Source organism: Ceratotherium simum, chromosome 21 (genome assembly GCF_057802395.1).
Source record: "Ceratotherium simum simum isolate JZ-2026a chromosome 21, ASM5780239v1, whole genome shotgun sequence".
In the NCBI taxonomy this organism is placed as follows: domain Eukaryota; kingdom Metazoa; phylum Chordata; class Mammalia; order Perissodactyla; family Rhinocerotidae; genus Ceratotherium; species Ceratotherium simum.
The window spans coordinates 121,370-135,618 of NC_141920.1; the positions used below are offsets into that span (position 1 = coordinate 121,370).

The 14,249-nt window shown below is 54.1% G+C and overlaps 1 protein-coding gene across 1 annotated transcript in view; it reads right to left on the bottom strand.

The window, feature by feature from the left end:
• MYT1 (myelin transcription factor 1) overlaps nt 1-11,244 on the bottom strand; it is a 69,699-nt gene extending 58,455 nt beyond the window's left edge. The window contains exon 1 of the mRNA XM_014787257.2: nt 11,193-11,244. Coding sequence (XP_014642743.2) covers nt 11,193-11,217 — 25 coding nt within the window. The 5' untranslated portion in view covers nt 11,218-11,244. The remainder of the gene's footprint in view (nt 1-11,192) is intronic.
• Nucleotides 11,245-14,249: the final 3,005 nt, after the last annotated feature.

Consider the following 14,249-nt stretch of genomic DNA (forward strand, 5'->3'; position numbering starts at 1 on the left):
AGGCCCGGTTTCCCTTCTCCCACCCCCACCCCCTCCAGCTCCAAGAAATGGAAGCCTTCCTGTTCCTGTGGGACGGAGAAGAGCAGCCGCAGGCTCCTGACCTCAGGCAGCTGCTCCCCAGAAAGCTGAACTGTAGCTGCAGCTCCAGGATCAGAGTGCACTCCCACACCCCCACCCCGTGACGGCTGATCTTCTGGGGTGGGGAGAACCCACCTGTGGGCCTCCTACCACTGTCCAGCAACAACCCACTCTACTGCCTTTTAGGCTTAGAAATATTGGGGGGTGCATATGTGTGGCCCCCAGTCTGGATGCACTGTGTTCAGCCAGCACTGCAGAGAAGAGCTGCTCACACAGAGCAGTGGCCGGCCTGAGTGACTCGGGCAGGAGGGGCGGGGCCGGGCGGGGTGGGCAGAGCTCCACCAGGTCCCAGATGTCACGCCCCCTGCGCTGACTCATGAGATCCTGACAGCGTCAGAGTGCTCTCTGGGAATGCGTCCTGCATCACAGAAGCGTCGACTCTGACTGTCCTATCAGAGCCCATTTGGGGTCCTCTAGATGACAGAGGTGCAGGCTGCAAGCCCAGCACGAGAGCTCAGACCCTGGGACAGGAAGGGAACCCCACACACAGCAGCAGGTTCTGAACTTAGAAGCAGGATGCGTGATTTGCAGCTGGACTAGCAAAGCCAGAGTCCTCACGACATGCTCCAGCAGCCTTTGAGGAGGCTACAGGGCTTCCTGAGATGCCTTTCTTCTCCCTTTGGGGTCATGCACTGAGGAAGGATACCCCCAACTTCAGGACTTCGGGGTCTCTATGGGCTTCTCTGATGGCCTCAGTGACATTTCCAGGAAGCATCAGAACCACTAGACGAGAGAAGGCGGCAAGCTCACAGGTCTTCACAACTCTCTCCAATTGTGAAAATCACTGGTTTGTGTGTGTTGGGGGAGGAGACCCTCACAGCTAACCTGCTTTCGTGCAAAATGAGACCCCAAGAAGCCACCTACGGCTGGGGCGGGGGCGTGGACTCCATGGAAATAAATGAGATTACACAAAAATCTAAATAATCTAGCCGAAACAAATCAGACCGTTAAAGAGTAACAAGAGGCACCACTCTAGTCTGGATACCACAGCAGGGCTTTCTGTCCCGGTGACTGGTCTCGACCCACCAGAAGGCAGAGCTCACCCCCAAGAAGGAGCAGATGGTCAAGGGAAAATTCAAAACAGAAAACTCCTCAATTGAGTGTTTAAGTAGCTTTTCGTCCCACCTCAATTTTCCCTCTTACATCAAAACCAAAATTTAGAACCATCCGTGGAGACGTCTGGCCCAGCACTGAAAACTCGGAGCCCTGCGTTTATAAGGGCACCTCGGGCCCGCACATGGGTCTATACCAGAACCAAACCCTGGGTGCCTCCCTGCCAGGCGGGCCCCAGACCTGATGGCCTGCAGCCTCTCCTCAAAGGCAAGCAGGGACACCCATGAGGCCGATGCAGTGTGATGAGAGAGCTGCAAGAGAGTTCAGACTGCGGTCTGAGGACAACATCCCGGGCTGTCTGGGCTGCTGGGCATGGGGCTGGGCAATGGGCCTGGGCAGGGCTGGGGGGCCATGAAGGGAGGGTCCTCTGGAAGCCTTTCATATCCAGGCTGCACCTCTCCCTGGGAAGCTAATTGGCCTCCAGCCTCAGCGCCCTGTCTGTAAAACGGGGCAATAGCAGTGTCCACCCACAGGGCATATTAATGGGAATTAAATGGGCCATCACACCCCAGGCACAGGGGTTGAAATAACAGTGTCAAACGTGTCTGTTTGCCCCTCACGACCCCAGCCATATTTCTGGTCCCATTTTATAGATGATGGCCCAGTCTCAATGAAAACGGTGTCAAACTTGGTAAGCCCTCCCAACTTCAAATCCCTGTTTTTGCCTAAACAAAACTTTGGTAAGTGTAGAATGTGTGAGAAATTACACAGTTCCACGTGCAAACTGATGATTAACAAACCAATTAATTGTTCACTTTAGCAGTCTGGTGGGTGAGTAGGCCGCTTTTGAACCACGGATTCTGGGAGGCCCTAGAACAGTTACTGTCCCGGGAAACCCAGGGCTAGGAGGGCCCTTGTCCCCAAGCACCCTATTTATGTCACAGGCGAGGCTCTAAGTCTATGAGACGCCTCGTGGAGAACAGGCAGCACCTTCAGTTGGAACCACTTGGGCTGCCCACAGAGGATGACTGATAAAGCTGTTTTATTTTCAGAGTTCAATAAACCCTGTAGGTGTAAAGACTGAAGTCAACTCAGCCAGATGCACAGGGAAATGAGGGAGGTGCCTTGGGGGCCCTTGAAGCTGTGGGTCTGGCTCACCGAGACCTGGGGCGTCACACCTGAGTTGTTTGCTGCTGTTGGTTTGAGGCCTGGGAGCCGCAGGGACCCTCTAGGACCTTCTAAAGCAGGCGCCAGGAGCACAACGCCTCCATGTTCCCGTGCCAGCGGAGAGAACTTGGGACCCTCCTCCCTCCCAGGCAGGGCCAGGTCAGCCCGGGTCCTGGAGGACCTGTGGGCTGCAGGTGAAAGGAGCCCACTGGCCCTGGAACTCCAGGGACCCTCCTGCTCATGCTGCTCTTCTAATGTGTAGTTTTTAGGCCACAAAATAAGAAAAGAAGAGAGGACCCAGATGGCTTCTGCCTGAGCCCTCAAACTGATGTTGAGCACGATCAAGGTGTGAAGCCAGGCGTAAGGGTGAGGTGGGGGCCCGGCAGGCTCGTCTGTCAGCAGCTTGGCCCATATGGTGAGTCCGCTTCTCCTCCCCACATCTAGATCGCACATTCGCACTTGCACCTGCCCAGCCACCCTGACCAAAGCAGGACCGCCGCACATGCCACTCCTTCAAGGACCTGTCCCATGCACACCCTCCGCGCAGGCGCCGTCCTGACACAGCCTGGCTGGGGCAGACTAAAATGTCCATGCCATCTGATTAAAATAACATTGCATTTTTAAGTGCAAATTTAAAAATGAAAAAGGGATGAAGAGATGGGTAAGAAAATCTTCTCACAAAAAAAGCTCACCTGGGCGGGCCCCGTGGCTTAGCGATTAAGTGTGCGTGCTCTGCTACTGGCGGCCTGGGTTCGGATCCCGGGCGCGTACCAATGCACCGCTTCTCCAGCCATGCTGAGGCCGCGTCCCACATACAGCAACTAGAAGGATGTGCAGCTATGACATAGAACTATCTACTGGGGCTTTGGGGAAAAAAAGGAGGAGGATTGGCAATAGATGTTAGCTCAGAGCCGGTCTTCCTCAGCAAAAAGTGGAGGATTAGCATGGATGTTAGCTCAGGGCTGATCTTCTTCACAAAAAAAAAAAAAAGAAAAGCTCATGTGCTCCTCCCTGCAGGAGCCAACTGAAGGGGGAAAGAGCTTGAACTGGTCCGGCTCAGCGCCAGTGACACTGAAGATAAAAAAGAAGCTGACTGCACCCTGTGCTTCCCACTTGCAAGTGTTTATTAATCCATTCTCTCTAAAGCAAGCTGGATGGAGCCTGAGAGCAAAAGCATTTTAAGTCACGCGAAAGACATCTCTCTCCCATTTTGTTTTGAGGTTTCTTTTAAGCAATATTTGGGGAAATTCAGCTGTCCATGAAAGACAGAAAATATGCTGAGAACCTCAAGACATCCCCCCTACAGACCCCAGGAAGCACCCTGGGCTGGACAGCGGGCTGCCCCCAGTGAGGGGGTCCCAAGAGAGGACAGGCCCTGGGTCCTCAGAGAGCAGAAAGGCCACGGGGGGCAGCCCCAGTGGCAGCTGCTCTCATCCTTTCTGGGAAACACAGCATTTTTCAGGCTGACTAATCTAATGATGCAGGCTCCCGAAGATCATTTTCCTGTAAACTCACACCACAAAATTCCTGTCAAAATTATATTTGTAGATAACCAACTTTTGGTTTATTCATGAGTGAGTTCACAAGGAAAGAGCAGAGGAGGATCTAGGAGCTGGGGGAGCTGCAGGGGACCCCCAGCCAAGCACCCCTTTCAGCTCTCCTGACAGCTTTCCTCAGGATAAAAGCCAAGAAAAGGGATCTGGGACGAGACTTCCAGGCCGGCACCGGTGCGGGTCTGGGTAAAGGGCAAGTCTGACTGGCCGCCCAGGGCCCTGCCTGACAAGGATCAGCTGACTACCGGCGCCCCCCCTGCCTGGCCGCCACCCCGCGGCCCTGCCAGCTGGGCCAGTGCCCTGCCTCCCCGTCCACTCTGGGCCAGAGCTGATCACGGTATTCTAGTCTCTCCTGGTCCCATCCTCCCCTCCCAGGAGGGGGTGAGGGGCCCCGTGCCCACTCCCTCCTCACCACAGCAGATGTGCCTCTTGCTCCAAGTCCACCCAGAAGGAGCTCGGCCCCCACCAGCCTGCCCCCCGCCATCGGGGCAGCTGTGGGAGGCCCAGGGGTACCTCTTTGCCACGTTGTCAGTCTGCAGGCACCTTGCCCTGCTGTCTCTGCCCCATGCTGGTCCAGGCAAGCCAGCATTCCAAACTGTGCAGCCATGCCCAGGCGTGGGCACCACCAGGAGGGGGGTCAGCTCAGCTCTGCTGCACGCACGCCCCCATCTCCTCAACCAGAGTTGGCGCGATCCCCTCTGCCCCCACCCACGTGCTCACAGAGTCACCCACGTCCTCATGGGCACATTCAGTGACCCCAGGCCAGAGGAGGACAGCGGGGCCCAGAGCAGAGAGGTCTGAGCTCTGGGTCGCACGAGGGAGAGCACCCCCATGGCCACAGCGCTCAGGGCGAGGAGGACAGGCCAGGCTCCAACCAGAGCGGCACAGTTGTGGGTCCGCTGCCTGGGGTGCCCTCAGAGGGTGCCCTCTGAGCACACCCGTGCCAGCACACCCTCTGCCGACCTCTCCCTGATGCCTCTGGGCACTGACAGGGCTTCCCAGGAAAAGCTGCTGTGACCCTCACCCCAGGAGCCCCAAAGTTTTTGCCCACTGCATGGGGTCATCTCAGAGCAGATTCTTTTCTCTCAGGCACCAGGAGCGTTCGGGGCAATGGGTGACTGCTGCCTTTGCCAGAATCTTCCAAGAGGGCCAGAGCATTGGCTCCGAATATTGGGGGCTGCCTCCACACCTGTGGGCAACACCTGAGGGTCACACAGTTCCCCTGGGTTACTCTTTAGACAGAAGCAGCCCCCTGCCCTGGGTGAGCTCCCAGGCCCATGTTGTGATCCAAGGGGGTCAGAGCCCAGGCCATTCCAGGATGGAAGGGCCTCCACATCCAACTCTTCACCAATGCCGTTGTGAGATCCGGTGCCACCCAGGTGCCCAGGGGACAGGGGATCCTGTAGGGGCCTAAGTCTCCAGATCCACAGGACAGAAGCGTTCCTGAAGCTGCCTCCTCTTCGTAAACAAACCTCTCTAAGCACTGACCTGGCCTCCTCTGCACGGTTCGGTCCTGCCCTGTTGGTGATACCCTCCCCGCTGGCACCACAAAACTCCAATCCTTGCTCTCTGACTCTTTTGTTTACCATTAATTAACGGGGCCATATGGAAGGGGGTGATAATCACAGCCACAGACCAATGCGAAGGGAGCCCTGGTGGCGAGGAGACTGGGCCTCTCCCCATCGCCCTCCTAGCCCTAGGCGAGGACAACCTACACCCCCCCAGGCCAGAGCAAGGGCAAGGCAGGCTTTGCCAGAGTCCTAAGGAGGCAGGGTCCAAGCACGCCCTATCACACCACGGCTGAGGGCTCACCCCCTCCAGGTATGCCCCAATACCCCTCCTGCCTTTTGTTCATTCAGCCACTAGCCTCAGAAATGTTCTCAAGTTTCTCTGATTTTTAAGCCGCGAGGGCAAAATCCCTCTCCCATCTCCCTCTCCCAAAAGGATAATGATGATAATCGCTGTCATTACCGCCATTATTGTGACACAGTCTGATGGCCCAAGAGTGAGCCCGCACCCCACTTCCAGACCCACCTCTCAGATGTTTTGTTTCAGAAATTAAATGCCCAACTTTACCAGCCAATGATGTCCCCTGATGCAAAGGTGGTGCTGAGACAAGAAAGCCCTAGTGACTCAGAAAAAGCAGGTGGGATGCTCACGGTGAAGGCCCACCACACCACACACAAGAGCCGCTGTGGGTTTGTTTACTTTCTGGATTCACAAAGAAGAGAGAAAACCCAACAGACAGAACAAAGTCCACGGCCGCAGCACACGTTACCCCACAGGCAACGGCATCACACTGCTCAAAGCTCACGCCAACCTCTTGGCCAACCTAAATTTTAGTTTTAAATAGGCAAATGCGGTTACGCTAACACCATAAACAACAGCACTCATGAACCCCACCACATGCAAGAAAAGGAGCCGAGAGGAACAGCCACTGTTCAGTTCTGTGCGTCTATCCCACAGACACAAGCACCCTAGGTGTTGTTTCTTAAGTATGGCAATACGTGACACGCAAAGACAGAATGCTCACATGACCATCTCTACTTGGTGTCTTGGGTGGGGGGGTCACACACACGGTACCCCAACTCTGAGTTCTCGCTCCAGAGAGGTCTTCTGCTTAAGGCACCAGCGTTTTCCTCGGGCACGTAGCAGCTGGGTCCCACGGCTGCAGATGGATCTGCGTTCCTCTTCCAGAAATGCACATAAAGTTTCTCGTCTTGATACAAGGTCCCTCACAATGTCTTTTCTGTCAGACACACAAGGTGTCCACTAGACTCTCAGAGAGGCCGGGCGCATGAGCAAGCCAGGGAGGGACAGAGAGAGAGAAGGAAAACAGCCATGGGCAGACCCAGGAGGAGAAGAAAGCCTCGGACCAACAGAGCAGCTTTAGAAAACCATTCCCAGACCTGCTTTTCCTGCAAAGAAAGCCTTCATCTTAGAAATTAACTCCGCTCGCGCGCCCTCTCCCTGTCTCTGTCCAAGGGGAAAAGCCACGTACAGGATATCTGCCTTTGTCAGCGAAAGAACATAACATTGACTTACCTTTCCCCACAGCTATTGTCTGTCCTCTTTCAAAATGACATCACGGAAAGCAATCATGAAATTTACATGGGGGGGTGCAGGGTGGATGGGAAGGAGAGGGAAGGCAGCTGCCTCCCTGACAGCGGTCACATGTGGGGAAGCCTGTGTGCGGGTTTCAATTAAATATCTTCTCCCCTTAGTGTGCGAACTCCTAAGCCAGCTAAAGGCGACGTCTCATTTACTTAATGACCGCTCTCATTAGCAGCAGTGGCACGGGCTGGCGGAGAGGCTCCTTTGTAAATACGCTACCCATGAACCCTTGGGGCTCCAATATATCTGTTTACTCTCCGAGGTGAAATAAATTTACAGTATAGCATCAGAGAGATGGATCTGCTGACTTGGGGAGTGAGAGGTGCCCAGGCTGGCAGAGCCCCTGTCTCCTGCTCCAAGCCTCAGCCAGCAGAAGATGCCTGCATTTGCCCACACTGATTCATAATTAATATGCAGCATGACTGGGGTTTTTTAATGCAAAACACACAAAAGGGCAGAGAGCGTCACAACTGCCATGCTCACCCCCCTCTGCTTTCTCCACCAGTGGTTCAGTCCAATAATTCCTAATAGCAGCAACCGGAATGACAGATGCCCTGGGTTAGCATGGCTGCAGCGAAAGTACTTTACAATATTTATTGGTGGTTAGGAATATGACCTACCATCATAAAGAACGGACTGCAGAATTTATTACTCAGATGAACCAAGAGGGTTACATATTGGCTCATCTGCATATTCAAGGATCAGTGACTTAAACAGATATGCAGTTTTTTAAGTGCGTAAAAGGTACTAAGGGCCACGGACCAAAAAATAAAGTCGCGCACACAAAGAATGGATCAGGAAAAGATACTTTTCTTTCATCACTTGTTTTCTTTTTGTTTTAAGTTTTAAAATAATAAAACTCTCTCAAAGAGAGCTTAGGTACTCCCTGAGACACGAGTACACTACGTCTTAAAACCACTAAGTTTATCTCAGCCAGAGGGAAGCACACCACTCAAGTTCTCTGCTCTATCTTTTTGAGTCTTTTTCAAACTGCCTGCAAGGAGCTATCCAATGAAAATCAAGAGGAGAAAAATCCATATCACACACAATAGAAGTGTCCACCCACTCTTTAAGCAACCCAATTGTCTGCTTTCTCATCTGTCAGGTTGTGATTTTTTTCCACATTCAGGGATAAATGTAGAAATTTCCTCGGTAAAAGTACCCGAGAGTCAAGGTATTCTTGCTTACTATCCAAATTCCCTTTTCTTACTGATAAATCAGGCAAATAATTGTCCATTATCATAATCAGGTTGTTAGAAACTGTACTGTGAAACACGACACAAACTGAATTTCAGACACCTGCAAAGAATGGACTGTCACCGGCCAGCGTGAGAGCCAGTAAAATTCATGGCTCAGAAGTTCAACACAGGGATTTCAACAGACAGTCAGTATCATTTCTTAGTGGGTTATGCAGGAACACAAAGACCCCAACTTAATTAGCGCTAAAGGTCTGAGGTCACCAAAAGCACGAATGAGACAGAACTAAAACATTAAGCTTTCTCTAAGACAGCATGCTTTAAAAATCATCTAAAACTCTTCCATGAGCAATTATTTCTCACATGCAGTGCTGCTTCACATTACGCGTAAACCAACCAGCTTCATCCTGAAGCAAGTCTGCTCAGTTCTCAAGCACACATCATTATTCTCAACAAATAAAACACAGAAGGTACTCAGGGCAATCTTTTAGATTGAGCAAAAGAAAATAAACGTAAGCCTTCACTGGTCAAGCCGAGGATGAAATATTAATTAGCCAAATGAGAATAGTTTGAGGCTCCTACGTTGCCTGCCTAACATTGTTTTTATTCTTCCATAGCTCATATCTGTTAGCATAGACGGACATGTTCAGTTGAGAGCTCTCCTGAAAAGCCATTTTCTGCCTCCTCTGGACACACTGTGAGTGCTGGGATATTTTACATCCCAAACCTTTGGCATTCAGAAATTCTATTAAACTCTTATCGGCAGTCTGCAGGCTCAGGCAGTCCTGCTCGCCATTGTTCCTTGATGAAGATGGGATCAAAGCGGGGGCCGGTGCTGAATCAGCCGTATTTCCCAGCAACGTTCAGTGTTTCATGGAGGTATTTCATTCATACGTGTAACAGTCAAACTTAGGGAACAACAACAAACAGACGTAACAACAGGGAGAGGTCAAAATGTGCCACAAAAAGACCTGGTGCAGCATAATTAGTTTTTCAGGTAACCGAAATTCTGTTTGAGCAAACCTAAGTCTTGCAGTATCTCACACCTCCTCCCTGGATGAGCACGGCTTCCTGAGGTGGGCAGCTCTGGTGGTCAGGAACGGGCCTCTGGACTCCACCTGAGGCTGCTCAGGGCTTGCATTCGGAACGTGCTCAGAAACTTCAAATCTGTTCCAAGAACCTAGAGAGAAGCCCTGGGAGCTCCCACTGAGCTGCTTCAGAAGATGAGTTTTGATGAATAAGGTTCAGAATCTTTAGCTGACTCCACCAAGAGAACCAAGGAGGAGTTACAGGACAGGAGCAAGTACAAGACTTTGCCGGCAAGTTGCTGAGGTTTGGCGGCTTCCTTCAGCCTGAGCAGAGGGGCGGCGGACGCGCCTGGGTTGATCAGCACTTTGGACAGCTCCCCCTCCCCCAGAGCCGGGCTTTGTTCTCCTCACACACTCTGAGCCAGGACCCGCATTCAGCAGCAGTGACTGAACTCCAGGCTGGGAGAGGCAGTTAGTTCCAGACACGCCTCCCGCCCCTGCTTGTAAGTGACAACAGCAAGGTATAACAGAGAACTTTCTCACATGGAGTGAGGACCTGTCAGGAGTTTTTTAAATCATAAAATATTTTCTTTTCTATAATTAAGCATGAAGCACGTTGTTCCTTTAAGCTTTATTTCATAAAAATCTGTGGGGAAGTCGCATGAGACTTTTAAGTTTAGGAAGATCCACAGGAAAACAATCTCTGTCTAACTGGAGGGTCCTCGAACTCCACACGGGGAGAAAAGGGGAGATTTGCAAAACCAAACTTGAGGCTGCAGCACTTGCTGAGGAAGTGCTTTGTGGGAGCTGGGGGAAGCAGGCTTAATGCTCACTTAGCTGGTAAGATCATTTCAAATAAAGTGCAATTACTTGTGCAAATCTGCACACAGACATTCCCAGTGTCAGTTCATTTGCTTCATAAAAACTCTTTCAAGTAACTTTGGTCTACACTTTCTGCCTCTGTGATTGGCGCCGCCCTCTCTGGTGACCAGCTGGGGGCGAGGGTTTCCTTGTTTCCTCTGAAAGGTCCCTGCAGATGGGCGCCCGCCTTAAAGCTGCAGACGACAATTAGGGCCGTTGTGTGCGAGCCGAGATGGTCAGCATTAATATTGTATACGAACAGCTGAGGGCGAGGGGGGTGCTGCCCCAGGCAGACTCTGGCAGATGGAGCAAACAAAACCGAGAGCCACTCTTACCAACACCCTGGGCTGACTTTGTGTGCCTGTCTCACACTCGCTGAGTTGCGAGCTTCTCTCATACACACACATGCACACACGCACACACACACTCTGGGCCACATTGTGAGACTGTTTCATGCTGAGACGTCAAACACACCCAAACCTTTGACACTGTGTGAACACACTTATATCCACAAACACACACATTTGGGAGATTTTTGTGGAGCTCACATACTAGCTCTTGCTCTAACACTGTGTTAATGTTTCACACACACACACACACACACACACACACGGAGTAACTTTGCATGTGATAGGAACATAAGCATCAGTGCTCCAGCCAAAGCTCCTTTACTACAGTAAGTCCCAGGTGGACATCTCGGTCACACACACAAAGACGTGAGGGGCACTCATGCCTTCTCTCCACCCCACCTTCCCCAGAGCCTCGTAGCCCCTGCACCTGGACACACACTCCTGCCTGCTGCCCTCCCACCTCCAACCTTCGGAGGCAAGCCCACAGACAGGGCAACCTTGCCAGGGTTCTGCAAGCCACATGATCAGCTAGAAGGGGAGGCATCGGGCCACTTTCCAGGGCTCTGGCCTTGCTCAGGAGGGAGCATGTGTCTGTCACCTCCTTTCTGGCTGCCCAGAAAAGAGCATTGAGAGCTGATGGGGACACATAGCTAATTAATCCCTTTGGCATCTTGGCAAAAACATGTGAACAGGCCCAGGGAGGGATGCGCAGGGCTGGGGGGAGGTACGCACCCAGGAAGGTCCCGCAGAGTGTCATCCTGGCTGGGCGGGCACACCTCCACTCCGAAGCCTGGACACACAGTCACTTCATGCTGGAAAAAGTTGCTGTACAAACTTCTGTGTCCCCAGGCCCTGGGGAGTCCCCCTCTCATCCAGCCAATCGGGGCCAGGGAGCAGATGATCACAAACTGATGCCCTGCCAATGAGGCTCTCTTCCCTACACAATGGGCCCCAGGCCCCAGACAATGAGCCCCGCCTGCAGGTGGGGGGAGCAAAGACACAGCTCCCCACACTAACGGACTAATAAGTGAGGGAGGGGAGGGGCCTTTCCCGGAGAGGCTTCCCCTCCCCTGCCCACCCCTTCCCCCTCCCCCACGTTCCCCTTCCTCTTCCTCTTTCCTCCCTTCCCTCCTCACCTTCCTCCTCCCCCCAATCCCCCTCCTCAACTTTCTCCCTCCTCCGCCCCTCCCCCATTCTCCTCCCCCTTCCCCCTTCCCCCTCCCACTTTTCTTCTCTCCCTGCTTCACCCCAGACCAAGTCAGGCCAGAAACCTGATGGGAGACTAGTGAGGATGGGGTGGGGTGGGATCAGGTCTGCGGAGCCTTGGCCTCTGCCCAACACAATCATTGGCTGAGGAGGGGCAGGCCCTGTGGCCCCTGAACTATAGACTCCCCACCACCCAGGCAGGAAGCCTTGGTGGGGGGCAGGTGAAGGGAGGACCAGGAACCAACTCCCTCAGGGGTGGAGGGTTAGGAGGGGAGGGCCTCGAGGGGGCAGGGGAGAAACTTGGGTGCGGTGGGGAGTCAGGGAGGTCTTTCTGGGATGATTCCTCCCGCCTCACCCCATGTCCATGACCCTTGGCTGCCCTTCAGGGCCCTTTGGAGCAACAGAGCTTAGCCATTGCAAGACCTGGCTGGACACTCTTAGCCTCCACCTGGCTTCCCGTGAAGCTGGAAGAAGCTCCCACTCAGCACTGAGGCAACTCAGGTGTGCCCTCCTGGGGAGGTCTCCATCCCCTCCTCAGCTCTGGGTGCTCACCTGCCTGTGTGCAAGTGTCTGAGCCCAACAGGTAGAGGCCTGGGTGCAGCCTGCAGCAGCTAAGGCCCACAACAGAATCCTATATTCACTGCTTCAACGGGGGGCCTGGGAGACAAGGCTGGGCGGGGCTCTCTCAGGCTGTGAAAGGGCCCAAAGATGGACCCCTGGGAGGTGGGAGGGGGCAGATGAGGCCGAAGGCCCCTTCTGGAACATTCCTCTAGGGCAGAAGGCCTCAAAGCTGGCCCCTGGGGTGGTGGGGTTAAGAAAAGGAACTGCCAGTTCCTGTCCTCACAGACTGACCTCTGAGTGTAGCTGGAGGGTGATGAGGAGCATCCACTCAGGCCAGCGGGGAGTGCCAGGCACCCCAGACACCGTGCAAGTCGGAGGGACAGGTGTGGAGGGTCAGGCTTCACTGTCCTGGAGCCAGGAGGAGGCAGATCTGGCCAGAGCCTGGGCCATCCCCAGTCCCCTCACAGCCCCATGACTGCCAGCAAACAGTTGAATGTCTCCACGTCTGCAGTGAGGCCCCCAGTGGGGGAAGCTGGGGTGGGAAATGGACAGGCGGGGGGTCCAAAGAAAAGTGTGCCCAGAATGGAACTCGGGCTGGAGGAAGGGCCGGGCTGCTGAGGGTCTGGTGGCGGGTTTGGGGCACAGTGAGGGCCATGTGGGACTCCAGGTTGCAGCCGGAGCCATTGGATGGGAACAGTGCACTTACAGAGAGGGGGAGACTCGGGGAGAGCAGGCTTGTGGGAACAGCTCTGTGTCCTCAGGACGTGGGTTCCAGTCTGAGGCTCAGGGCCAAGATCAGGCTGGAAATAAAAGGTGAGTCATCTGCTCAGAGGATAGCAGGATGGAGGGGGGAGTGTGCTGACAGGCTAGTAAGGGTGTGGGGAGAGTGGGGACAGGGGCAGATGGGGAACAGGGGCGGATGGGGGAACAGGGGCAGATGAGGGAACAGGGGCAGATGGGGAACGGGGGCAGATGGGGAACGGGGGCAGATGGGGAACGGGGCAGATGAGGGAACGGGGGCAGATGGGGAACGGGGCAGACGGAGAACAGGGGCAGACGGGGGAACAGGGGCAGATGGGGAACAGGGGCAGATGAGGGAACAGGGGCAGATGGGCAACAGGGCAGATGGGCAACAGGGGCAGATGGGGAACAGGGGCAGATGGGGGAACGTGGGCAGATGAGGGAACAGGGGCAGATGGGGAACAGGGCAGTTGAGGGAACAGGGTAGATGAGGGAACAGGGGTAGATGGGGAACGGGGGCAGATGAGGGAACAGGGGCAGAGGGGAACAGGGTCAGATGAGGGAACAGGGTCAGATGAGGGAACAGGGGCAGATGGGGAACGGGGCAGATGGGGAATGGGGGCAGATGTGGGAATGGGGGCAGATGAGGGAACAGGGGCAGATGGGGAACAGGGCAGTTGAGGGAACAGGGTAGATGAGGGAACAGGGGCTGATGGGCAACAGGGCAGATGGGGGAACAGGGGCAGATGAGGGAACAGGGGCAGGTGGGGGGCAGGGGAGAATGAGGGGCAGGGAAAGATGGGCAAACAGGGATAGATAGGGGGAAAACGGGCAAATATGAGGGCAGAGCAGAAGCAAAGTGAGAGAAAGTGGCCACAGACGCTGCTGGAGCAGGGTGGGAGACTCCCTTTGGGTCTGTCACTCCTTGTCTGCAGTGACTGATGTGCTTACGGATAAGTGACCTTGGGTGAGCTATCCAACTCTTCTGTGACTCAGTTTCCTCATCTACAAAATGAGGGCAACTGGGGCACCTTCCTTGTGTACCCCCAGACAGGGCCCACACGGGTGGCTGGTGCTGAGTCGTGGCTGTCGGTTGCCATCACTCACACCCCCTGGCCTCCATACCTCGGAGACCCCCAGGAAGCCCAAAGTCTCCCTCCAGCACCAGAGACCCCAGGGGCCTGCAGTTAGCAGTTCCACCTCATTCTACCTGATCGGGGCTCCCTAACCTTGGGGAAAATGTCTTCTTTGAATTAAGATTGATTATTTAAAGTAACAATG